The 27,791-nt window shown below is 37.4% G+C and overlaps 2 protein-coding genes and 1 pseudogene across 6 annotated transcripts in view; 2 read left to right on the top strand and 1 right to left on the bottom strand.

Moving 5' to 3' along the window:
* Positions 1–454: 454 nt before the first annotated feature.
* On the bottom strand, positions 455–3,025 carry LOC130552550 (high-affinity choline transporter 1-like; annotated as a pseudogene).
* A 2,653-nt stretch (positions 3,026–5,678) lies between these two features.
* pgm2 (phosphoglucomutase 2) lies at positions 5,679–13,578 on the top strand. Its single transcript, XM_057330808.1, has 13 exons — positions 5,679–5,918; positions 7,221–7,388; positions 7,977–8,168; positions 9,116–9,199; positions 9,298–9,491; positions 9,644–9,833; positions 9,922–10,019; positions 10,944–11,127; positions 11,928–12,021; positions 12,246–12,375; positions 12,466–12,655; positions 12,741–12,874; positions 13,188–13,578. Exons 1-13 carry the CDS (start codon positions 5,844–5,846, stop codon positions 13,288–13,290), a joined length of 1,836 nt encoding a protein of 611 aa, XP_057186791.1. The 5' UTR covers positions 5,679–5,843; the 3' UTR covers positions 13,291–13,578.
* Positions 13,579–13,697: 119 nt separating this feature from the next.
* The window catches only part of tbc1d1 (TBC1 (tre-2/USP6, BUB2, cdc16) domain family, member 1), a 78,039-nt gene continuing 63,945 nt past the window's right edge, over positions 13,698–27,791 (top strand). For 2 of the 5 annotated variants that reach the window (XM_057330805.1, XM_057330803.1), the window contains exons 1-3: positions 13,698–15,107; positions 16,771–17,182; positions 17,271–17,507. In XM_057330805.1, coding sequence (XP_057186788.1) covers positions 16,928–17,182; positions 17,271–17,507 — 492 coding nt within the window. In that variant the 5' untranslated portion in view covers positions 13,698–15,107; positions 16,771–16,927. Of the gene's footprint in view, positions 15,108–16,770; positions 17,183–17,270; positions 17,508–19,829; positions 20,065–27,791 lie in introns of those variants that run through there. The other 3 variants (XM_057330806.1, XM_057330807.1, XM_057330804.1) reach the window with 2 other exon arrangements.

Raw genomic sequence — 27,791 nt, 5'->3', positions numbered from 1 at the left:
TTGTCACAATCTGATCACACAAACAATTACATCACTTGCAGAAACTTATTGTGTCACTATTAGTTTTCCATCAAATACATTGACATTAACAGCATGGGGAAAAAAAACTATATATGTATTCCTTGGCCAACCAATCATAGTCTTCGAAAAGCTGTGTCATACATAGCAATGGAGTCAGCCCCGCCTCCTCACTAAGATAAAAGTTTTTGTCTTTTCCTTGTTCAAAGTTGCTCTCAGATTGGTCCTGAATTGCTTTTAAGCTAAGACTCCAACATAGAAGTGCTTGAGCTAAATTAAGAGCTTTCTTAGAGGATTCTTGGAATCTTTAAGAAAGCGGGCCCTGATGTAAAAATTTGGAATCGTAAGTAGGGCAGTTGTAATTGGAGCACTGTCCTGTGGCAATCATTCTGCAATTTCAGATGTCCGCTCGTTGCCTAAGGATGTGTTGTGCTTCCTAACTTTCTTCACAACTGTTCACTTGGTCTCGGTCTTTAATTTTAAACAAATTACATTTCCCAGACACCACACAATTACCCAACATCTGCAACGGCAAGTTTGATGCTAAAAAGATGGCCAACACCGTCATTATCATGATGAAGGTACGGAAAGGGAAGTATTGGACATAGTTGGTGGTAATCTAATCCATTCGACAGCCTGGGAAATAGGATAATGGGTGGCAGGTTGATCATTGGCTCTCCACTGATGTAGCGGAGAACCACCCCCGAGATAAACCCAGCCATTGCTCCACATTGATTTCAGCTTTTAAAATAGAGAACGGCTAATATTTGGGAAAAGATGAGAGTCTAAGACAGATCAACAGCCAACATCCAAAAATCAAGAATGCTGCTGTCCGAGAGGACCAAAGCTGTTCCTATTAAACCAACCAGATCTTGCACACCCACTTAATTTCTTCCTCTGATGCCTGTAAGAACAAGAAAGAAAATATTGCATTTTATCCAACTTCAAAGTCATATTTTAAACACACTTAGTAATTTTTTTACCTGCTCATGATGTTCTTGTAGATGCTGGTGCAGAACAGAGAAGAAGAAGATGTAAGAGCAAAGTCAATAGAGAAGACAAATGCGACCTGCTCCCATTCCAATGACAGAGATGTGTGGTGGTGTGAGATACCGCAGAGCAATGGGAAGTACAGCTCCAGCTTCTCCACGCTCATACGTGGTGGGCAAACTATAGCCTGTCAGCTTCCAGTCTGAAATGCACATGCACAATATATCTAAAGACAAAACAAAAGATGACCACAGTTAAAACTTGGAATTGTATTTCTATATGACAGATAACATATGGATATGGATAATAATGGTATCCATAATGGATTGATTTAGCTTATTTATTTGCATAATTCGTACCTGTACAGGATGCCACTGCACCAACCAATACAGAAGAAACAGCAAGCATTACACAGAACGCCGAGGAAATGAGACCCATGACGTTTGCTTGAGTGTATGATGTGGCACACGAAATCCTCTCATAGAATGGCAGGTAAGCCAGACCCCCCAATGTCTGTGATAATAAAATGATTAATATTTTAATAATAGGATGATGTTGAAGGTGAAGATTTCAAGTGGAAAGCAATTTCAAGTAAAATCATTCTTAAAAGGCTATACACAATTTTTTCTTGGTTTGCTCTTTAGAGCTTACTTTATCTTGGCATCCAACGGCAAATCCATTGAAACCCCTCAGAGCCCTGCCCCCAAATCTTGAATGTGATTGGTTACTCACCAAGGTCAGGAACTCATCTTGCCAGTGTTAGTTGGTATGATCCTGTGGACCCAGGGGGATTGAATGGTCTCAGTAAGTGAGGTTACTGAGTTCATGAACAGGAACGGCACACGTGTACTGAAAACACGATCATTTTTTATTAATGTTTTTATAATTCAGTAAAACGAACATCTGTTTGTCTGGTGGGTATTCAGCATAAATTGTATTCAAATTAATTTACCTTTATTATACGTTTTTCACAATTTTGCAATCTCACAAAGCAGCTTTACATATGAAAAAACACGATTATTGCAAATTTTTGATCAGATGAACGTTAAGCCTACTAACTGAGAATGTAACACTTCGGTGTAACAATATTCCATTATTGAAAATAATTGTAATATTATAAACTGTGATTATTAGTATTACAGCATGTTAACACTATACGATAATAAACCACCCAGTGTCATATCTGTTTGACACACTGGTGGTTTTGCACCCGTTTAAAAATTTTTGGCTAAGAGCTATAATGGTTCTCTCCGCCTCCTCACACTTACGTAGGATTTGAGTGTCATTTTCAGTGAGAAAACAAAAAATAAACAGGAACTTTAATTCTTTTAGGCCCGGTTTCACAGACAAGGCTTAAGGCTAGTCTCAGACTAAAAGGAATGTGTGACCTGTCTTAACTGAATATAACTAATATGAGAAATATCTTAAAATATATCAGTGCCATTGTTTTGTCTCAAGATGCTCACCAGTAATGTATTCTTCTAAGGCATTTTCATAAAAGCGACATAAATATCTTAATTCAACTAAGGCATAGTCCTGGTTTAAGCTAAACCGTGTCTGTGAAACCGGGCCTTAGTCTTTTATTTATTTTTACAATAGTCTTGTCATGTGAATTATTGTAAAGTCCATATTTGTACTGTATAAACTGTATTTATAAACTACTGTACAGTAAAGTACTGAATACTAATGTGTGCCCACCTAAGCTGACAAGTGTTCATCTCACAAGCAGTATTTCTGGGATCAGCACTGGGAACAGAAGCAAAACGCTCAGATTTCCATACTTTGGAAAGGTTCCATCATGGTTCTACTTGTTAGCCATCAAGGGTTTAGTAAAGAAACATCCACCTGCAGAGAAGTCAAAGAGAAGAAACATGAAAACGTGAACAGCATTCATGCAACAATAAAAACCGCATCTTCTTTAAAACCACAGATCTATATCTTTTGCACTCACCCAAGGAAGTATGGGAGATATTGGCATCAAGACCCAAACAGATCCAATGTTAGGGTTATACGTCATTTCTGCAATGCCAAGTATAAAACTTCCACAAGACATATACACACACAATTCAATTAAATCTTATTATTAACAGAATTAAGGGGACTCGAAAGGAGTCAAGGGGGGACAGATAGTTGGCCGTCAAAAGCTTCTGTCTATGCAGTACATAATAACACATGACTATGCAGATTATATTTTGTTTATGCTGATGATTGTTTTATTTATATGATTGTGATGCCGAAAACCCCCACAAGAAAGTTAATGGTTTTCCTGGTGAGCAGTATAATCTCCATACTGTCCTCAGTGCATTTCCATTTGTCTTGCACTACCATCAACTATGTCAGGAGAAAGAGTACAAAATGGTTGCTTGCAAGGTTATAAACACAAACTGTATTAAAGTGCAAAAGATTTTAGAAAATAATGAAAAAATCCAAATGTGCGGAATTTATAATTTATTCCAAAATGTTTAAACTTTAAAATGACAAAACTGATAGAATTCTTCTATAATGCATTTATTCCACCTGTTGTTTTCAGACAATAAATAAACTAGTGAGTTTAAAAATACATCCATATAGTTTTACAGTAATAGCAGAACTAATTTTAGGTGGGCCTGCAAATGTCCAGATATTAAAAAATATAAAAATGTGAAAGACATGAAATCTATAAATGACAAATGCTCAGTAAAAAATACAATCAATATTGACACTGCATGTATAATATCCCAGCAGTCTTTAATCTCCAAACTTTCTTGTAGCCTCTAACAACACAATTGGCACAGCAACCCCATCAAATCAATCTAAGCTCATCTATAGATTTAAAGCACCATAATGTGAAGTATATGAAGTGAGTCATTACCAGCTAATGTTGATAATGTCCAAGGCTGTCATCATTAGAAGTGTTTTAAGATGCTAGTTGTCTCCCCACATAGGCTATAAACCCTTTGGTTTCATGAAACTTTAGCTTAGGTATGCTCTCTGCATAAGGCCTGTAGGGCTTAAAGTTACTGAAGACGTATAAGCTTTGATGACAGCCAATGAGAATCCAGAGAGGTCATAGTTTGTGACTTATGACTCAGTTCCCACTGTGCCACATATTTTACCCAGTCTCAGTTCAGATGTAAACAAGAGGTGTTTGTGAACCCTTTAAAGGGACAGTTCACCCAAAAATGAAAATTCTGTCATGAATTCCTCACTCTCTTGTTGTTCCAAACCTGTATACATTTCTTTGTTTGGTTAAACACAGAGAAAGACATTTGGACAAATGTGAAGTAGGAAAAAATACAATGGTAGTCAAAAGTGCCCCAGAACTCCTACATCCTTAAAAAAATCTTCTTTTGTGTTCAACAGAACAAAAACTTATAACGTAGGCTAATTTTTCCTAGTCAAGGGGGTCCAAGAACTGTTTGGTTATAAGCGTTCTTCCAAATTTCTTTCCCTAGGTTCATCAAAGCAAAGCAATTTATACAGATTTGGAAGAACTCCAAGGTGAGTAAATGATTACAGAATTTTTATTTTTGGGTGAACTATCCTTTTAAGAAGGAAGAATGACTGATTGGTCAGTTTTAGGAGATGATGCGTCTTATGTGTGTTGTGTTGTTCTGTACTGCTCATTTCATTCTATGCTGTTTCTTCACATTTTAACAGCGTCTAATGTAAACACACACTATTTATTTATTTGATTGTTTATTTGGCTAATTAATAATATTTTAATGCATATTTTCAAATCTGTTTAACATTCGATGTACCGAAATCTGAAACAATTATTATTTGGCTATGTTATGTATTGTTCTAGGCTATGTTAATCCATTATGTTGTGCTATAATGTACATGCGGTTTATGTAGTATATAATTTATACATACATTTGAACATAAAAAAGTACATTTTACATATCGAATGTAACTCTGCAACTCACAAAGTCAATTTCAAATCCTTGTTCGTAGTTTTTTACAGTATTTCACAGAATATAGTTATATTAAATTCTGTCAACTCCCAGAGATATTCATAGTTATTCATCTAAAATTATCTTCAAATTTAAATCTATTACAGACGTAATATAGAAACATGTACAAACAGCTTGTTTATTATCATCTTTTGACTTTGAAACTACAACTGCTCTTCTGCCATCTCAGAGGTTTTAGTTTAGCGCCCTCTACTGGAATAACATCTGCAATACAACATTACTAATCCATCCCTTAGGAACTCGTATGAACCATGGTTTAATTTACTGAGGTGAAATTATAATACAATTTTGGGTCTGACATTTTTATTGAATAACAATACTCTAAGCTATACAAAAAGTTTAATCGATTATATAAAAAGATAAAAAACAGAGAAATAACAAAGTAAACAAAAACAACAATTTGGGAATAAGCAAAGTTATATAAATACATGAAAATAGTTACATGCCTGAAGAATATGACAAGCTTTCTGGTTTTTGGAGGGTAAAATTAACTCAACAAAGTATATTATTTCTTCCTTAAACACTTTAAAGCAAGGTTTTCCACCAGAAATGTACATTTAGGGATATGGAAAAAATTGGGGTCTGTATGTAAACTTTAGCAAAAAGATTTACCACCACAAGTGGCTAGCCAATGAGGTGTCGCGCAGTGGCCTGAGCTAATCACGTTCCTGCCCCCAACTTCAAGGTCCCGCCCACTCCAGAATCACACGCTGACAAACCGGATGTAAAGAACCATCATCTGCAGTCCTGCTACATTCACGGGTTGCGCAAAACATACAATTCTCGACATCGACGGTCACCATTCATATACAGTTTAAGGAACCAGATCGCTTAGTTGTTTAGCGTTTAAAGTACAGTTTAGTGTCGTAATAACTCAACATGGAGAAATGCCCGGAGAGCACAGGAGACAGTAGTCTGGACCAGGCTATCCAACAGTGGCTCCAGTATGACAAGGTGAGAAAAAAAGCTGTAAAACGTCTGAATACGAATGATTTGACGTTTTTGGTGCTGGAAAGTGAAAGTCAGCAGCATGTTTCCAGGAGGTGGTTTAACAGTGGCTTAAAGCAAAGTTCTAAAGCAATGAATGGGAACGTAGTGTGGTTGAAACCTGTTCATGTCACTTTTGAGAGTATTGGCAAACACGATTTTACACCATTTTTTACAGGAAACCTGCTGTTACTCAACATGACAACAGTTGAATTGTAATTCAGTCTAAAGCCATATTCAGATGAGATCTATCTATTTTGATTGACGTGCCATTAATAAAGTCTAGAAGAAAAAAGTGTTATTGCTCATAAGCCGTTAAGGTTTAGCTCTTTCATAGTAATGTGATATACAGTAATATCATCTACATTTGACCAAAATGTGTTCTTTGTGCGCATTATGAATGCATATTAGTGTACTGTCATTACTGCAACTGGAGTCATGTGCTTTATCAATGTCCATTGCCCATTTGTCAGTTTTAAGTAAAACTGGGCGGTTGTGATTAGGTTAAACTGGTATTAATGATATTCACATGGTTTTAGTCAAGTTAACATTGTTACTGCAACACAGACTGGATGTTACTATAAGGTTAAATGTATGGTTGCATAGTCAACGACGACACACATGATCATATTTGCCAGTATGCTGGTCATGGAAGTCATGGATTTATTCAATTGAATTGTATGCAGTCAGAAAGAGCTTGGAGAAAACATGTACTGTAGTCTCACATGGTCTTATTATGGGGGTTATGGGGAGAGTGAAGGCGTATTGCCGCTCACATGGTGGACGTATGTCATCTTAGACACTAATGAAAGACGTGAGGACACTGTGGCCACACTTAAAGCTTTTCAATCTTAAGGTTGGCATTGGCTTGAACTGAATGGCCCATCCTATTATCATACTAGGTAATGTAAACAAATAGTTTTGGGAAGGGAAATATATTTTACATTTATGCATTTAGCATAAGCTTTTATCCAAAGCGACTTGCATTGCATTATACTCTACATTTGTTTCCGAGTATGTGCAATCTCTGGGATCGAACCCATGACCATGCTCTAACCACTGAGCTACAGGAAAGCCTTTTTTTTACAATTAACTGCCCACATACTGGTATGAAACATCCAATTACGAACCAAACAATTCTTAATGGATAAATCCCATCTTTTATCCTGATGTAAAATCCTGTCATTTATTTAGTTAATGATATTATTTTATATTGATATCACTTTATATAAATATCAACACAATTATATGTTCTTTGTGTGTTCAAAGAATCCACAGACAGCGGCAGCTGTGCGGAACATGGTCAAGGAGGGAGCCGTGTTGGAGCTGCAGAAGTGTTTCGGGTCCCGTATGGAGTTCGGCACAGCGGGACTGAGAGCCGCTATGGGACCCGGAGTCTCGTGCATGAACGATCTCACCATCATACAGACCACACAGGTTACATATCACATCATAACTGTTGCACAGACAAAATGTGATTAAAAAAGACATCATATTGCAAAGTGGTGGAAAAGTTTTGCAAACAAGAATGTCTACACTCTGTACCGTCCTGGACACATTGTGTCTGATCTCCAAATACACTACCATTGAAAAGTCTAGAGTCACTTACTCATTTATTATTTATTTTTTCCACATTTTACAGCAGTACATTTTAGCACTTTCAAAGTAGCCATCCTTTTTGTAAAAGGAGGCAAATTGTTCTCTTGGCATTTTATCAGCCAGCTTGATAACCTTGAAATGTTTTTAAATAGTAAGTTTATATACCTGTTTATACTGCGTTCCTGTCAGCTGCTTTTTTCTTCATTATTTAGTCCAAGTCATTCAAGTAAAAACACTTTGTTTGACTAAAGAAATTAATGTTGGAACAATTATATTTTTCCCCACATTCAGATGAAAATGTTTTCATGAAAAAGATTTCAGTCATGTGACCCTAACAGTAGTGTATATCAACGCGATACTTATGTACATTGAATTGATTTGTTCATTTCATTATAGCTTATTATTTATTTATTTTGTCCCTGCTAGGGTTTCTGTCATTACCTCGAGCAGTGTTTCACAGATCTAAAGCAAAGAGGGGTGGTGATCGGGTTCGATGCTCGTGCTCACCCGCCCAGCGGTGGCAGCAGTAAAAGATTTTCCTCCCTCGCTGCAGCAGTGTTCATCAGCCGAGGGGTTCCGGTCTACGTCTTCAGTGACATCACGCCCACTCCATATGTGGTACGTTTGAATCCGGGACTCAATGTCGCTAAAACCTAAATTTAAAAAATATGATGCCGCTGTTCTTTACATAGTCCTTCTGACTACTAAATGGTTGCTTTATTTTTGATTTATGGTATTAATATTTAATATGATCAATGTATCACTGTGCTTAATTGCAAGCATACTCCATGGCAGTACCATAGTTTTGTTGAGAATATTTTAGTTAGAAGGTTGTGTTTACATATACTGTACAAAGATTGCTACTTCTTGATACTATTATTAAAGCCACAGTAGATACATTCATATAGTTGTAAAAGTACCAACAAGGCAAATGAAAGCCGAAAAGCTCATGCACTCGCAGAGTTGCACACGGACACGTTGTGAGATTGTTGCATAAGAGACTAGGGATTCTTCTTCACCAATCATCAACTTCTCTCTTCCCATGAGTACACAGACACGCTCACACATGCTCTTATCACTTTCCCTTTGAGCCCTCACACAGCCTTCTCTCATTCAATGTCCTCTAGCCCAAAAACATTCTGCTCCCTGTTATGTAAAAGTAAAGAGAAATGACATGTCATGTTTATCATAACCTAAGGATAACATATAGTCATCTTAAAATACTCTTAGCTTCCATGTAAACTTGAAGTGAAACTGTTTAAACTGTCAGAACACCCATTCACTTCTATTGGATGGACACAAAATCAATGCAAGTGAATGGGTGCCGGTTAACATCGTTCTTCAAAATATCTTCTTTTGTGTTCTGTGGAAGAAAGAAAATCATACAGGTTTGAAATGACAAGAGCGTGAGTGAATGATGACAGAACTTTAATTTTGGGGTCAACTATCACTTTAATTGTGTTATTTGTATTACTTGTAGTGTTAAGGTGTCATTTCGACAGAAAAACCTCTTCTCGTCTCTTTCTGTCTTGTCTTGACCCGTATTCTCTCTTTTCGACTCTTAGCCTTACACCGTATCGCATTTAGGACTTTGTGCTGGCGTCATGGTAACAGCCTCCCATAATCCCAAGCAAGACAATGGATACAAGGTATAGTATCAAGTATTTTTCTAAGATGTTGGATTTGAGGGCTATATTGTAATCATGTTTTATTGGTATGATTTATTTTTCAATGTTTTGTTTTTTAGGTGTACTGGGCGAATGGTGCTCAGATCATTCCTCCCCACGATAAGGGCATCGCTGCAGCTATAGAAGAGAATCTAGAGCCGTGGCCTGAATCATGGGATACAGATGGCGCTCTTAAGAGTTCGCTTCTTAAAGATCCATACCAAGAGATACACAGAGAATACTGCCGAAGCATACAACAGCACTGCTTTCACAGGTAAAACACTTCAATCTGACTATTACTAAAGTGAATCAAATCCAATCGGAAGTAAATTGAATCATCCACAAATTTATTTTTCTTTGCATTGCAATATTCCAAAAACAGCAATCTGGGCATTGATACTGATTCATTTTCTTATCTCCTTTTAGAGAGCTGAATAAAAATTCAGAAGTAAAGATTGTCCACACATCAGTTCACGGGGTGGGGCATATTTTTGTCCAGGCTGCTTTTAAAGCTTTCGACCTTCAACCTCCGTATGCTGTGGAAGAGCAGAAAGATCCTGACCCAGAGTTCCCCACTGTCAAATACCCCAACCCTGAGGAGGGAGAAGGAGTTTTGGTACAACACGTTTTTAAACTTACATAATTGTCCTTGTCCTTCTCATATAATGCCATTAACAGTCATTCTGTCTGTTGTATTTGTGTAGACGCTGTCTTTCACGCTTGCAGATAAAAAAGGGGCGACTGTAATTCTGGCAAATGACCCTGATGCTGACCGACTAGCTGTTGCAGAGAAGCAAAAGAGGTTTGTGTTTATGGTCTTTGTGTTTAGTGTATTATTTAATAAATACTTCCTCCTGGTAGTTAAAGGGATAGTTCACCCAAAGATGACAATTCTGTCATCATTTACTCACCTTCGAGTTGTTCCAAATCTGTATAAATTTCTTTGTTCTGATGAACACAGAGAAAGATATTTGGAAGAATGCTTGTAACCAAACAGATCCATTGACTCCCATAGTAGGAAAAAATACTTTTATCATTTTTTTTTTGTTCTGTTGAACACAAAAGAAGACATTTTGAAGAATGCAGGACCTTAAACAGTTCTGGGGCACTTTTGACTACCATTGTATTTTTTCCTACTATGGTAGTCAATGGGGGGCAAAATCTGTCTGGTCATAGACTAATTCATCTTAACAACACAAACAAACGTTACTGCACATGCGCACTTTTGTGACCCCAACTGAACGTCCGGTACACATTCACAAACAATAGTGCCTGTAGATTATTTCTGATAACAATCAAAAGAAACCGAGGAGAACCGTTACTTGGCTAAACTTGTCTCTCCAATATTTTAAATTTAGACTCCGACACCAAGCCATACCTCTAGATGTCAATGTAACATACAAGACCCATTCAACAAATTGTTTATTTAATCAAATGAACATACAACAAAATTCAACAAATCGTTTATTTAATGCAATTATTATACGGTAAAATAATAATACAAATTAATATGAACATAAATCAAATCAAATATAAATAAGACACTAGCCGAACACAAAATCGGAAGAAACAGTCTATAAGCATTCTTCCAAATATCTTTCTCTGTTCATCAGAACAAAGAAATTTATACAGATTTGGAACAAGCGAGGAAATGATGACAGAATTTTCATTTTTGGGTGAAGTATCCCTTTAAAAGTCAATGCTTCCCGTCTTATTCTGTCTGTAGTGGGAAGTGGAAAGTGTTCTCTGGTAATGAGTTGGGCGCTCTGCTCGGCTGGTGGGTTTTTCACTGTTGGAAGCAGCAGAAAGTCGAGGGAAAGGCTTCTATTAAAGATGTCTACATGCTATCCAGCACCGTGTCCTCTAAAATCCTTCGAGCCATTGCTGTTAAAGAGGGCTTTCACTTTGAGGTAAATTTAATATGTTTAGTTACTTTTGTCCAAAGTGACATAAAGTGCATTCAGAGATCTAAATGTTTTAAGTCCTGTGTTTTCCTTGGTAATTGAGCCTGTGACCTTGGCATTTTAGCGTCATGCAAAATTCTGTCACAATATCAGTTCACCCAAAAATAAAAATTCTGTCATCATTTCCTCATCTTCAAGTTTTTTTCAAAATCTGTGTCATTTTTTTGTTCTGATGCAAACAGATAATTATATTTGGAAGAATGCGGGAGACTGCATTTATTTATTAGATATTATTTATTAGAATGATCTTGCTTGGTCTATAAACACCATGCACTGTGCTGTGTTTTACCTTTCTGTGTTTTTCTTATTTGCTCCTGTAAAGCTGCTTTGGAACAATGCACATTGTGAAAAGCGCTATATAAATAAAATTGAATTGAATTGAATTGAATGCAGTTCTTGGACAATTTTGAAGAATGTAGGACAGCAAACAGTTTTGGGGCACTTTTGACTACCATTGTCATTTTTCCTACTATGGTAGTCAATGGTGTCTAAGAACTGTTTGGTTTCAAGCATTCGTCCAAACATTTTTCTCTGTGTTCAACCAAACAAAGAAATATATACAGGTTTGGAACAACTAGAGAGTTGGTAATTCATGACAGAATTTTCATTTTTGGGTGAACTGTCCCTTTAAAGGGACAACAACATTATAATATATATTTTTTCTTTATATCAGTACAATTTTATGCATGAACAAAAAGTTTTATTGGTTAGCTTTCTCACTCACTACGAAACATTGGTCTATCCAGGAGACTCTAACTGGCTTTAAATGGATGGGAAACAGAGCCAGAGATCTAATGGATCAGGGAAAGACGGTTCTGTTCGCCTTTGAAGAAGCCATTGGTACGGTCGCATTCACACAACACAAACATTCACATTTTTATGCATTTATGTTCAGTGTTTAAAGTTCTGGAATCACAATGCAATGATATATGGTTGTATTAGCACATACAAGTCCTATCAAAGCTTGTGGGGGTTTCAGATGGTTCTCCGTCAGTCTAATGGGAACGTGAAATACACAGTAAATTGCTCATAAAGGTCTAATGTTTTCTACCGTGTTGTTCTAGGTTACATGTGTTGCCCTGCAGTTTTGGACAAAGATGGCGTGAGCGCGGCCGCCATCGCTGGCGAGTTCATCTCTTACCTGGCTTCTAAAAACATAACACTTTCCCAGCAACTCACCTCTATTTATGAGGAGTATGTCACGTAGCATGTCACACAAACACACCTCTAATAAATTGCATAAATGTTTTCTGTAATTCAAATTTTCACATTGTTTGATTTCAGGTACGGCTACCACATAACCAAGAATTCCTATTTCATCTGTCACGACCAAGAAACCATTAAGCAGTTGTTTGAACGTCTTCGAAACTACAGCGGGGAGAATTCCTACCCTAAGGAGTGTGGAAGCTTTACTGTGACTGCAGTGAGAGACCTCACCACTGGATATGACAGCAACCAATCAGACAACAAGGCTGTACGTATCCTCTGATTGGTTGGAACTGTAGTCATAGTGGATTTCTCAGTTTTCCTTTATATCTGACTTTTGGCGTTGTTTGCAGGTTTTGCCAACCAGCAAGAGCAGTCAGATGATCACCTTCACATTTGCTAATGGGGGCGTGGCTACAATGAGGACCAGTGGCACAGAGCCCAAAATCAAATATTACACTGAGCTTTGTGCTGCACCAGGAAACAGGTTTTAAAAAGCTCACATACATATAATAGCATATCATTCCTGTGCTACCAGCAACGCCAAATTTAAATTACAAGAATTTTATTTAGAAATGAAATACATTGTGATATGGGGACAAGAAGGCAATTGAATAGCTTCTGTTAACATTATTTGTGCAATTTCATTTGGTGCCACTAGTGGCGCTAAAACAACTTGTGTCACTAAACTAAATATATTAGCAAAAGTTCTGTTTTGAAATGAATGTTTAATTATGGCACTTCCAAAATAACCAAATAACATTTGCTAAATAATTTATTGACTTGTTGATTTGTCCTAGTGATCTTAACCAGCTAAAGACTGAATTGGATGACCTGGTCGATGCCATTGTGGAGCACTTCTACCAACCCCAGAAAAACAGCCTGACTCCTCGACCGGAGTGATGAGAACTGCAGCACAGAATTACAAATAAACACTTAACATTCTAATACTGCTCTAACATGCCACTCTTAACTATCCTATTATGGATATATGTATATCAATCTGAAGGAAGTTTGATGTACTATTTCTTTTGATATAATCTAGATAGATCAAAACTTTTACCACATACTGTAAACCTTACAGTTGCCTTTAACACCTGTGGACATACTGTGGACAAAATATTATTATGTTTTTTTACTTTTCTCAGTGTTCTGAACTACAATACTTTTGGATAAAACAATGGGAGATTATTTTTCATTTGCCTTTTTTGACCTAGTGAACTGTGAATCTATAGTTGTTCCAAAGGTTGGAAATTAGCAGATTAATGTTGATTTCTAAAAATTATTTATAATTTATCTTGATTTATTTTAACCAAAAAAACACAGACGTCATGTGATACTCAAGAGAGAAACTCTGATGTGCATTATTAATACCAGCAGCTTTTAACTTCAGAAAGGTTTTAATTTAAAAGATATTAGATGGATTAGATGCGATAATGCTGTTTTATATTAACGTTATGAGTGCTGTTACAGATCTGTAACTATTATTTTAACGTGACATTATCAGAGAAGCATAACTGCCTTACTGTGCATAAAGCTGATATCTGCTCACAAGTTTGGCAGGTTTATATGATTCCATTGAACTCCAAATCCGTCTGTTCATTGACCTGTAATTTGGCGATTCAAATCAATTAGTTTAATATTTTTATTCCCATTCAAGAACGTTTGTGGTATTATGAAGCGGAGTTGACAGGTTTGGAATGTTTTGAGAAGTCCTTGAACAAAGGTGAATATGACCAACTAGATTTCATGTAGCCTATGTTAGAATAAAGCAATTGATGATTTTTTTAGTGTCAGATATCAGAAGTATTTTGTCTTTGATTAATGTAAATGCCCGAATTGTTGCTTGAAGTCCATCTCTCACCCAGAATACACCTGGACTGTGAAAGTATTAATAGCCAGCAGAGGGCATTGAATATCCAAAAATAATATCAAAACAGCAATTCGTAAAAGGTAACAATAACAAATCACTATGTCTCATAGACTATTGTATTAAAATATAATGCTTAGAAAATAGAAAAATAGCCAGAACCTTTAAAATGTCAGCTATTTTAACATTGTTTCAGATAAATTTGACTACTTTGACCAAGTTTATAATTAGACTAGTGTAGTTTGTTTTATTTATAACGCAGCACTTCAGTAATGTAATGGCTTTCAGACACCCAACACCGCTGTATTTATAGACCAAAACAGTTGGCGGTGTGTGCTCGCGCGGAGTTCACAGTGGGGTAAAGTTGACGACGTTCGGTTAGTTTTGTTACACCAACACGAACAGACAGACACAGACTTCAGTGCTTCTGCGTTCACGCGCACTCACGCAGGGCGCGCGCTTCACAAGAAATCCGGACAGAAGTGGCAGGGGTAAGGGCGAATTTCTGGGAAACCTTTTGTTTTAGCTTTCCATGATATTTAATATATTAAATGTTACTTTGATTACTGACAACGGTATTAAAATAAACTTTTAAAGGACATCATCATCCTAGACGCTGCTGAATATTGTACACTGTATTTGAATGTAAATCTCCAAAAAAGTTCTTTTTAGGTTTCGGGCTTTTTCACTAGACAAAAAGTGTAGTGTTTAGGCTACTATAAGCTTTGGCATATTGCACTCTCATATAGTGCCGGAAGATGATCTGTATTTCCTCATGATTTGGACACCGTAAGATGTTCATTCAAACGTCAGATGAGACTTCCTCAACGCGCATTCACGCGCAGCTCAGGTTTGGACCCGTCGTTATTGACAGCGTTACTGTATTAGTGATTTAACGATTACTTTTACACCATTCTCGTCCCGCAGAACTAATGCTGACTGCATGGGACATTATAACATGCATCGTAAAAACTAAGGGACCGTTATTTCTAGCGCTTCCGTAAACAGGCGGTTCGTTGTGCGTAAGAGTAAGCGAAAGTTCGCTGTAAAGGAAAACTGCCACCATAATCTTGAATCTAAAATCGTATTATTGGGTGATGTTTGTTTAAAACTAAAAAAAAAAAACAGTACTGAAGCTACATTAGGAAAACTATCTTAAAGTGCTTTTTTCTGGTATTACCAGAGTTTACTACAAATACCATACTATGGTAATTGTGCTGAGTAGGCCTACATTTGGGGTTACTATGTTGTTACAAATAAAAAAACTATATGCTAGTTATTGTAAACCACGACTTCTTCTCGTAAGGGCGATGTAGTTTGAAGAGGAGCAAAATAACTAGTTTCACGACCTGTCTAGTATTTTCTGTCTTGTGACTTATTGCCATCTCTTGTTGTTTTCAGAGAAACTTTCTGTTGACCAGTGTTGGGTGTAACTAGTTACTAAGTAATTAGTTACTGTAATTTAAACACTTTTCCCTTGAAAAAGTAAAGTAAGGGATTACTCTTATTTTTTCTGTAATTTAATCACAGTTACTGTACTTCTGATATAATTAAACTAAACACTGTGTGTAATATATGTGTGTGCAATAGTGGAATTGACATCACAATTCAAAGTCTAACTTTAAAATCCGTGCTTTAATGTATAATTCTCACATTTGTAATACTTTGGTCAGTTAATAATACTACTTTATGTCGTTTTAGATTATTTACTTGAATGAATTAAAAGAGCTGTTTCATGTCTATCCTTGAATCACTATTGATACAGGATATAGAAAGTAATTAGTGATAACTAGTTGTAAGAGTAATTTTTACAGTAATCTAATTACACTATTGAATATGTAATTAGTAACTATAATGAATTACTTTTTCAGAGTAACTTGCCCAACACTGCTGTTGACCCTTCTAAATATAGCAGATGCATCTCCAAAGACACCCTATTTATATCCACCGTTGGCTTCAGCAAATCAGTGCAGGAAGACTATTTATATATATTTTAATGCAAAGACCATTTAGATGTAATATGTGACCTTTTTTGACCTTGGGTTTTATCCTTCACTTTATCTGGGTGACATTTTTTCCTTCCTTTTGGATTATCATTATAAAGCGGGGTATTCTGAAAGCATCTTTTTTACACTACACTGCAAGAAGAGAGAATATGTAGTATTTGAAAGGAAAAAGTAAATGAGGTTACTTTTCATAAGTGAATTATTTAATGAATTTATAGCTTGTAAAGAGAATCATGGGAAGTCCCCGTGTGTTCTTTGCTTGTGTCCCTCTGTAACATTTAGAAGGGCTTTCAGAGTAAGCTGTTATAATACTTTGCAAATGGCAGGGTTGACGAAGATGCCATTCAAAGGACTTGCCATAGGGCATGCATTTGAACTTTATTCAAAGTGTATTCAAAGTGTGTTGAGGTGTGGTTATCTTTTTGGTGGTCAGGATAACTAGTTTGTTTTGTCTATTGTGCATGCTGTATGTTAAGATCACATCAGTTTTCATTTATCTGTCCACAGACCCTTCTTCATGGAAAATACTAGCATCTGAAAGAAAATCAATCTCAGGACATACTCTGATACAAAATTGTGCTAGACCAGTTCACTTCATAATGGTCTCCGTCTCAACGTGTGCTTAAGTCCAAATTGGCATCACCCACGAACACACACTAGGAGCATGGAGGGCATTTGTTTTGAAGTCAAACCCAGAAGTGACCCGGTCAGAGGTCATTCTCTCTGTACCCTCCCCGGGTCTGGGGATATGAGAGATGGAGAAGTGGAGATTCAGTACAGGTTAACTCTGGTTGGCTCATTGGCCATCCATCCACAGACCACCATGGCCATGCTCCCATGGGTGGTGGCTGAGATACGCAGGCCTCAGCAGAGGGAGAGGAACAGAAGCCCTGAATTCACAGGAGCCCACTCTCCGGAGGTCAGTCTATTTTCTACTTCTTGTATACTGTAATACATGTTATACGTGATTTAATAAAATAACTATGTATGTTGTCTTATGTTCCAAGGTTGGAGATCAGCCTGTGGTGCTGCAGATTTCAGCCAACTCCGTCCGTTGCGTTCTGGACACAGCAGGGCCGGGGAAGCCGTGGGACCCATTGCAAAATACGGTTCTGTTTGATCACCGACCTCATCTGTTCACCAAACTCATTCACAACAGCCAGGAGCCGAGCTATTTCGGCTGTCTGCTCAGAAAGGAGAAGACAGCAGCCTGCTTTGTGTTCCGCTGTCAGGACCAGCTCCAGGTAAGAGGACATTTGACTTGACACTTGAACGGAAAAGCGTCCTGAGTTATTTATTTTGTAATTATACAAGTCTGCAAAAAGGCATAAATAGCTAATTTAGAGCAAGTTGTCTTAAATGACAATATGCAAAACATAACAGGAAAACAGGTTTCAGATTGTTGCCTGTGGGGGTTTACTTTGGGTCAGGTGTATTATTCTCACAGCTTGTATCACTTTGAAGTGAATCTCTTTTGATGGGTGAAAGATGGCGGTTTAAATGTCGTCCCACCCTTTTTGTGCATGTGTGCATCTGTGTGTAGTGGTTTTGCTCAACAAGATACCTTAACAGCACAATAGCAAAGAAAAAGAAACAGCTAGATTTTGTCCATGCAAAGCTCATTTCTTGTGGGTGGTTGTCAGGACGTTGCTTTGTAGTTACTTAGATGTTCAGTGGGTTTTTGTGCATTACAAAATGTACTGTCTGTGAATGAAAAATGAGTTGGCAACGCTTTGCACCCCTCTCTATTTAAAAGGAAGGTTAGCACACGTGTCGCTGCCGTAAAAACTATAAAAAGCAGTTTGGTTGTGTACGTATGCGCAGTATGTTTAGGAGAGACAATGGTATTGCCTTCACACATGACACAGGTTCACATGTCACACCTGTGGATACTGTATATTTAGAGTTTCGCAGCCAGTAATGCAGATTTATTCAGTTATCTGTTACAAACGTAGTTGAGCTCATACAAGACGAATAGATCTTCAAAAAAAAGAGATGAAACTACTTTGGTTTGATGATATTTATTGTTTGATGAAATAAACTTAGCAGGTTACCTTAACTGTAGTGGTAAACAATGGGTGGTTTTTACAGTACAGTGGACTGGTTGGTGAAGAAGGACCTGATACTTTATAGATTGTGAAGTTTCCTTCATCAGCCTGCATGTAGGCAGGATGTAGATTTATGTTGTCATAGTAACCATTTCCTGTGTCAGTGAGCCAGTGTGGCTGTGGACTTTCAATTTATTGTCATGGCAAATAGACAGATGGAGAAAAAGATAATGGTGTTGATTGTGAATAAAAGGATGCTGGAAGAGTAAATGAATAGAAGTCGATTGAAGATTTCCTCATGTTTTTATTAGTGTAAATGGGCTAGGAACCACCCACTCAGCCCTTATTTGCATCAGTTGCATAAAGCAGCCCATCAGATTTTTTTCTGTAGTTTTATGTGCAATATGCATCAGGTTAGCCAAAGGACAGTGGGCGACCCGCAGGCGTGCGGTCTGAGGACGAGGCTACAGAAAAGGTCACATAGCATCGTTTATCTGACTGTCAAATCTTCACGTCTTAGTTTTTTCGGACCACCAGTCACCCATGTGTTATTAGAAACACACACTTCACACACGCACTAATCTGTGTGTGAGAATATGTGCCTAATAACTGAGATTTAGATCCTAGCGATGTTCCCTCGCCTTTACACACCCCTATTCTTTATTTAAATCAATAAACAACCTCCTGTTTGCTTCTCTCACCCAACCCATAAATTATCAGGCATATTTTCTACCCGCCTTTGTGTTTGCGTTTCACCAGCCAATTTATGAGACCGTAATTCCTCTCATGCCATCTATTATTTGAAAGACCCTACAGCTGCGCTTCGGCACAACGGCTTATCATATATAGCATACAACAAATACTTTTTAATCCTTTCATGTGGTTCGTAAAATCTCTGTAAAATTAGGATGACAGGTGTGAAAATATTGTCACATTAAACCTCCCGTATTTTTAGTAGCTATAGCAATAAGAGTGGTAACTATAATATTTTTGCATATAATTATGGCCAAAATGTTAAATTCAAGTGAATTATACATAATTGTGGATAATTTATAGGAATATTTCAATTTCTTGTTGACACAGGAAAGAAAAAGTGTCTTCAGGGTTTCAAAGCTCATAAATGTTTTCTTAAATGATTTATAAACTTTATAGCCTGTTTTAATTATACATTTGAGCTTTAAAGTGTTAAAAATTGTCCATTGTGCAGTGATTGTGGCGTGCAGTAAACTCATCTGCCACCAGGTGGTGCGCAAATCTTGAACTTGAAGTCCTTTGCGCGTTTGAGCCATCACCTGCATGAAACAATATCAATCACAGTAATTTAAATAGAAATATTTTAAAATAATCTTAAAGCTCAATTCTAAAATAAATCATGCTTTGGTTGCAGCTACACGTGTAATCTCCATTTACTTATGTGTGCATCATAAAAATATTACTTCTGATTTATTCAAGCTTACAATTTAACATTTCCTCCTCAAACACTACACAAGCCAGTCATCAGGAAGTCTGGAAATAGTGCGGAAACAGCGTTTTTGTATCCCAGTGGTTGTGATGTGATATTCTCTCATCATGTGAATGTTTCACGGTCACATCCCGCTTAGCGCCGTTCATACGGCCGCGCACACACACCACAAACTTCCAGGACTAACGTTAGTTTCACTTTATTCGGGAAATCTGGATGGCAGAAGCGATGAAGTCTCGCTTTCAGATCTTCAATTTGCTACGGAGGGATGTAAAAAGCGAGCAAGAAACAGTGAGTATCTTTATGAAGCGTGCGTTTGAGTGTATATAGTTGGAACGTGTATGTTAGCATGCTAGTTGGTTAGCTACTAAGTAAGTTAGTGATGGTGAGTAACGTTAGCTCATTAAAATAATTGATCCCTGTTTAGCTTTATTAATGTATTCATTCAGTTCGTGAAAAGTGAATGGCACGCTATTTATGTAAAGAGACATGTCAAACGTTTTCTTTGTAAAGTAGTCTTTGTGGCTGTGGTTAAGAATCTACAGAGCTGTCTACTAGGACAGCACTTCTGTAACGTTAGTTACATCTATTTGAATGGTCGTAATGCGCCGTCGGTGCCCATAAATGCTATCTACGTAGTGAGCTCGCTGGGTTTTGAGACTAGCCAATGTGTCATAATATTAATAAAATTAATAAAACAAGTCAAATAGTTCGCCTGTTGCTGTAAAAAAGATTTTCTATGACTAAACTTATTACTTTAGAAATTATTATAGTCAAGATTTAAAAACAGTAGCTGGCGGGACATTTTATAGTTTAGCCGTTAGTCATGTGGCTGTATGAAGAAAGGGACTTCATTGATTTCATATGATTCAAGCCTTGCATTAGGCACTAGACTAAGTTATATTTAGTAAGTTCGACATACTTAAAACATGTTAAAACTATATTTAGAGAAAGATACACGTAACGTTAGAGAGAAAACAGATAGGTGGTACACTTTTTTCTTTCAGAAAATGTGATCCTTCAACCTGCATTGAAATAAGATTGATGGTGTGTCAAATGTGTGAAAACGATCACTGACAAGTTGACAGTTATTATAAAGGTATTGTTTTGCTTATGATGAAAAAGCATTTTCTCCCACCTTCAAATTGTGTCTATTCACTTTTGTAGTGGTTATTTTATTTTGTAAAATGTGTTGTGTTGTTTGTAGTTGTCGGTAGTTCTGTCAGGTTTTGCTATAGTGTGTGTGCTGCTTCAAAGTGCTTTACAGTAGCAAATGGGACAGCTCATTTCTAGGTGTGTGTCATAGTCACATGTTTTGTCCCCAGTTCCACCTCATGTGACTCCTTCTTAAACAGTTAATCAACCTGTGTGTGTGCATTTACACTTTATGAGGTTTTAATTTGACCACTGTACTTGAAAACTAGCCTACTTGTGTAGTGTGTTCATACTCAGCTGTCGATATGTGCTATGGCTGGGTAATATATAGTACCTTGAAAAACATCAGCTTTATGATTATAGCAATTTATCATATAAAATATATATCTTGATATTTGTGTGTTTGATTAGAGGAACAACCAAACAGCCATCGTTGTAAAGTTGATTTGCTTTGTAATGTTTAATATGAGAAATAAACACAGTAGACACACTAACTTTCTTGTTAAAAACAAAAATCTTGTTTTCACTACAAAACAGAATAAATTCAAATTTTAAAAAATCAATCATTTTTATTTATTATTGTGAAACTAAACTATACAAACTATGTATAATAATCAGCTATATTAGAATTATACAGGAAACAAGTACAATTTTTTTTTCGATGAATGACACTGCTGTCATTGCCTAAGAATCATGTTAATTGTATATTCATTGCATTTTGCTTTATTGTCATCTGACTATTTTTGTTGTGTGGTGGTTGTGGTGGTGAGATGAGATCATAGTCTGGTATTTCCCCTCTCTTCCTGTGATTTGGTGACCTCAGAAACCCTGAACTTTGAGATAGCGGTAGTAGTTTGGGTATGGGTGTATGCGGTGGACTTTTGGGAAATACTGTATGTCACAGAATGATTTAAAAGAATGTTAAAGTAAGATATCTTTGACATTTGCCTGGATTGTCTGTCAACCTCCTTCCAAAAGTTTTCCAGCAGTGTGTGTATAAGTCTGTTGTGTGTCTGGATAAAGTCAAATTGGTCCCAGGACAGAACTGTGTGGCACTCCACTAACCCCCACTTTTATGTCTGTCTTACTCTTTCCAACTATTTTATTGAGATGTTAAAGGTTGAGCTAGGGCTGCACGATAATTTATCGCGATACCACAAAATCCTATTGAAATCAAGCTGGCTGTGATATACAATGTGTCGATATTTTTTTTTATGCGTAGCTTGTCCGTGATGCACGGCTCTGGGATCAGTAGGAAATGCTGCTCGATCTAAAAGCAGTGCGAGTTTGAGTCGCTTATAACGTGCATTTGAAAAAGCAACACCCATCAAACACGATCATTATAAATATACTTTATTATCATGATAATACCTGATGAGGCTTGAGTAACAGTGATAAAAAGATGTCCATAGGCATTTCCTAGATTCTAGAACGTGTTATGGTCTTCTTCTGCAGTGCTCACTCAACTCAACTCAACTTTATTTATATAGCACTTTTTACAATTTTCATTGTTACAAAGCAGCTGTACATAAGACATATTGACTATAAGCAAAACAATTAAAGTTGTACCTGCAAAAACAAGAAAAAGTTGAAAACACAGAAGACAGACTTACCCACATACAAAACACTCCACACACACAATATGCACACGTACTAACACACATAGACATAGACACACACACACAGACGCGTACGCACACACACACGTACACAGACAAGTACGTGCATGCACACACACACACACACGCTCAGTGAGAGCACACATTTAAGATAAAGTAGAGAGAAGCACAGGTCAAATATAACAGACTATAAATTCCTATATGCAATATTAATTAAGTAAATCTTTAAAATTCTAAAGCAGCCCCCCGGCCAGGCAAATAGTGCAAAAAACAGTATGCAAACGGTGGCGAGGAACCCAAAACTCTAATCGAGAAAAAAAAACTCAGGAGAACCCAGGCCCAACCAGGGGATTTCAGTTCCCCTCTGGCAAAAGCTGCTGCCTCTGCACAAGCTCCAGAGAGCTTGCACAACAACGCTAAATAAAATAAATAAACGTACTAATAAGGTAAATTATAGTTTAAGATTATCATTAATAATCTCTAATAGCATTTGAAATTTTGTGGTGAAGACGTGTCAGGTGACCGCGTCCTTCTTTATCCAGCTCTATCATCTCAGCTCTTGTCAGGTCCCCACTTCCCATTCTCCGCTCTACCATCAGGTCAGGCCATGAAGACTGTCAGGTGACCGCTCCTTCTTTATCCAGCTCTATCATCTCAGCTCTTGTCAGGTCGCCGCTTCCCATTCTCCGCTCTACCATCAGGTCAGCCATGAAGACGTGTCAGGTGACCGCGTCCTTCTTTATCCAGCTCTATCATCTCAGCTCTTGTCAGGTCGCCCCTTCCCATTCTCCGCTCTACCATCAGGTCAGGCCATGAACTGCATCCTGCTCGCTGTGGTAACCTTGGAACAATGAGACAAGACTGGCTGAGAGTAGAGTACTGTTCTGACTCTTTGATGCAACAAGTACATCAGTTGTGTTTTTGGTTCCGGTTGATCTAACTAATGCAGCCTAAACCCTCAGAGATTTATATTATGGAAGGTAGTGTATGCAAGATTAAAAAGATGCGTCTTTAGTCTAGATTTAAACTGACAGAGTGTGTCTGCCTTAGGGCTGGGCGATATGGCAAAAAAGTAAACTCGATAGTTTTTTTCTATATTGATCGATAACGATATTTATTTCGATATATATTTAATTAAAAAACTGTATTTAAAATAATCTATTTTAAATACAGTTTATTAACAAAAGTTAACCTTTAACCAGTTAAAATTCAATTAAATTAATGCACTGTTGCAACACAGAGGATATTAGGCCATAAACAACATGTACCAGTTCATTCAGTCTCATTTTGACTCAATTGACTCGTTAAGTAAAGGGAGTGTTCATTCAGTACATTCAACCAATGAAAGGGCTCCGTTACTGTGTACATTGAACGCTATTGGCTCAGCACCTGCGCACATACATAACGCTGCAATAATGTCTTGCTGAGTAGTGGGATTCATTCAATGCATTCAGTGAACCTTAGTCTTTCAAAAAGACATCTCACATAAACTGTAGTACATTTCTTTAATCATGCAAGCATCTTACATACAAGGTTCAATATTTTAATGTGCACACAAACTCACTTCATTACATCTCTAATCTGACAGGGCAGGCTGGTTTGTTTCATAAGCACCAGCTCATGTTAGCAGATATGTTAACGATGGATATAAAAACGTTTGTGCTTGAGTTTCGAAGTAACTCGCTTGCAATTGCGCCTCAAGTTTGTTTTGTTTAACCGGCGATTGCGAAAAAAAATAAGACACTTGATAAACCGCGTGATGACAACTCAGGTTAGTTTCACCTTTGTTTCCGCTTCCAGTAATGTTTTCCTCCTCATGTCGAGTTTTCTTTGCCAAGTGCAGTATGAAATGGACTTTGTACTTGACGCGCATGATAAAAGTTGCACGCTGACTGACTGTTGTTGCGTTTATTTCTGCGTTCTGTTAGACTGTAAGATTAATCCATATCGAGTCAAAATGCCAATAGCTTATCATCGTTTTTGAAATACATTCTATCGCGATTCGATATGATATCGTTTATCGGCACAGCCCTAGTCTGCCTCCCGGACAGTGCAGGGAAGACTATTCCAAAGTTTAGGCGCTAGATAGGAAAAGGATCTACCACCTGCACTTGATTTTGAAATTCTAGGTATTACCAACTGACAGGACGCCTGAGAGCGTAATGCACGTGAAGGACTGTAATACAAAAGGAGTTCATTCAAGTACTGAGGAGCTAAACCATGTAAGGCTTTATAGGTAATAAGCAAGATTTTAAAGTTAACGCGATGCTTTATAGGTAACCAGTGCAAGGTTGACAGAACCGGGCTAATATGTTCATACTTTTTTGTACGTGTAAGAACTCGAGCTGCCGCGTTTTGGACCAGTTGGAGTTTTTGTAATAAGCCTGCAGGGCAACCACCTAACAGTGCATTACAGTAATCTAGTCTTGATGTCATGAATGCATGAATTAACTTCTCTGCATCTGACATTGACAGCATATGACGTAGTTTAGATATATTCTTAAGATGGAAAAACGCAATTTTACAGGTGTTGGCGACGTGGCTCTCAAATGACAGACTACTATCGAATAGAACGGCAAGATTCTTTGCTGACGACGAGGATTTTATGGAACATCCGTCAATAGTTAAGCAGTATTCTTGGTTGTTACTTATAGCAGTTTTCGGTCCAATAATTAACACTTCTGTTTTGTCCGAGTTCAGTGCGTATTTGGAGTTTCCGCACGACAGTGCGTATTTGGAGTTTCCACACGAGAGCGCCCTCTGGCTTTCAGATGCAGCAGCATTTACCCGTACTTCACTCAAAGGCTGTGCATAAATCACGTGATATTTATCGTCGGTTTATCGTGACAGCCGAACATGATGTGAAACACTTGGCCGAAGGCCGAATAATACCGAACACTGTACATGTTTTTTTGCATTTCTTCTATTTATTAAGCCATTGTTTTCACTATTGCACAAACTGAATAGTCAAAATTTGCTTTTTATAATTTGTCTTGCTTTTCAATAAAATACAATACAACTTAATATAAAATTAAGCAAAACAAAGTAAATTAAAACAAAAAATTGAGCCTATATGAACATGAATAGCCTATATTAATATTAATTAGGCCTATAACTGACTGCTAAAAGAAATTACATTCTCTTACAGAAATTAAGTTACTCTGTACCCCTACAACAAAACAGTTCATTAAAAAGTGTCATTCCACATTAGGCCTATAAGCTAAAAATACGAATAAACGAAAACTGTTGGATTAATATAGGCTACATTGCAAAATTATTTTAAGAAAAAAAACATCCAATGCATGCAATTCTGACTGATGCTGACTGACAACCATTTCAGTTCACGTCTCTCCTCCAAACTCCTCCCGCAAAAGCTGACTGTTCTCTCAGAAGGTGCACTCGTGGCCAGGATGCACAGAACATACTTTGACAAGTTGTTTAGTACAGGGAACTGTGTGCACGCGACCACTGTATGATGTCAAAGGATGTCGTGAGCGGCGGGGCTACTGTCAGACAGCCCGCTTCCGTCTAAACTAAAGTTACCAACCGGTAAAGACGCTTTCATTCGGAAATTTACTTCCGTGTGGCAAGTTCTGACCTGTGTCTTTCTCTGACACTTTAAAATGCTCCACACACACACACACACACACACTGCCAAAATGTTTGCGGCAGTAATAAAGCGCTCGCGTGTCTCTTTCTCTCTCTTTCTGCGGTGGTTGCTGCTAGATCTTATCACGAATCGTGTTCTGTATAATGTATTCAGCCATTTCACATATTCGGCCGAACATGCGTTTTTTGCTATTTTCGCCCGAACATTTTCGGTGGCCGAACATTCGGTGCATCCGTATGTATTGGTAATCGCGATTAATCATGCACAGCCCTAGTTTTGATTATGTTGCTTATATTGTTTGTGGACCTTTATCTATTACATCGTTATCCAATGTCTAATGGGACCTGTGCTGCATCTAATCCCGTTTTAAAGCTGTTGTTTATGGTAGCGGTTTTCACTATTGTAGTAACATTATTTACTTTGTAAAATAACGTGTTGTGGAGGAGGCGTGGCTTTGGACGCCGATTTGCATGGAGGGTGGGATCGTGATTTCAGTGCTAGCAGGCTAAAGTTAGCATCTTACCAAATCGTCTATTCTGCCTTTAATGGGCCTGCGGATATCAACATGCTAACGCAAGCTATTTTTGTAATGATTATGCTAACGATAAAAAACGTTACACTGTCACTCACCTGGGTTGTTCATCAACTTGACTGTCAGGTGCGGTTTATTTAGTAACTTTATTAAGTTGTTGAGTTAGTCCAAATCTGAATGCTTAGTGTGCTAATGATGTCCTGAACATTGAAGCAGATCACTTTCATTATTCCTCTTAGGGGCAAGAGTAGTTTGTTTGTGACTTTCTGCTCTTGTGTGTTCATGCCAAGCTGAAAGGGCATTAACTCCTTTTTATTTTTGGTTTAGTTACTGTTCCAACCCTCTTGACTTCCTCTGTATGTGTGTGTGTTACTGAGGAAGAACAGACCATGTATTTGTCTTAAGTGTTCTTGGGCATAGAAAACTGGCTTGCTGTTTATTAAGAGAGTGAGAAATGGGGAGAAAATGCTTAGCTACCAGTAGCACAAGCATTAACACAAAGCTGTTTTAAGCTTGGGGAAGTTAAATGTTCTGTAACAGTCAATGAAGTACATAACTCAGAAGTGGATGACTTGCTATATCTGTAGAAACAAATTTTATCGAAGAGTGCTTAGACCGTTGAGATTTGTTTGCGTTGTAACTAGTGTTGTCACGGTACCAAAATTTCAGTAGTCGGTACCAATACCAGTAAAATTCCACGGTTCTCTGTACCAATTTCGGTACCAAAGCAAAACACAAGTACATGCTAATTGAAACACAATTTTATTAATAAAGCTCATTGTTAATATAAATGTATAGAAAGCAATGCCATTTTGTATACATGACGTATAAGTTAATTGTTGCTGAAACTGTTGTGTGCTCACTGGGGTCTTTCATGCTGATGAACATCCTCCTCAGTCTGCTGCTGTAGAAGACAAATAGAATAAACTTCAGTAAGTCAACTGACTGAACAAACATGCATATGCAATATTAAAACAAACCTCAGTTTTTATACTGCATTTACACAAGATTACTTACATTAAGGTAACTGTATATTAAAATAATAAATGCAACAGATAGATTTTTATTTAGTTTAAATGTGGCTTTTTAAACCTAATATAGT

The sequence above is a fragment of the Triplophysa rosa genome, linkage group LG4 (genome assembly GCF_024868665.1).
Source record: "Triplophysa rosa linkage group LG4, Trosa_1v2, whole genome shotgun sequence".
Lineage (NCBI taxonomy): Eukaryota > Metazoa > Chordata > Actinopteri > Cypriniformes > Nemacheilidae > Triplophysa > Triplophysa rosa.
This window is presented reverse-complemented; position numbering and strand designations above follow the sequence as displayed.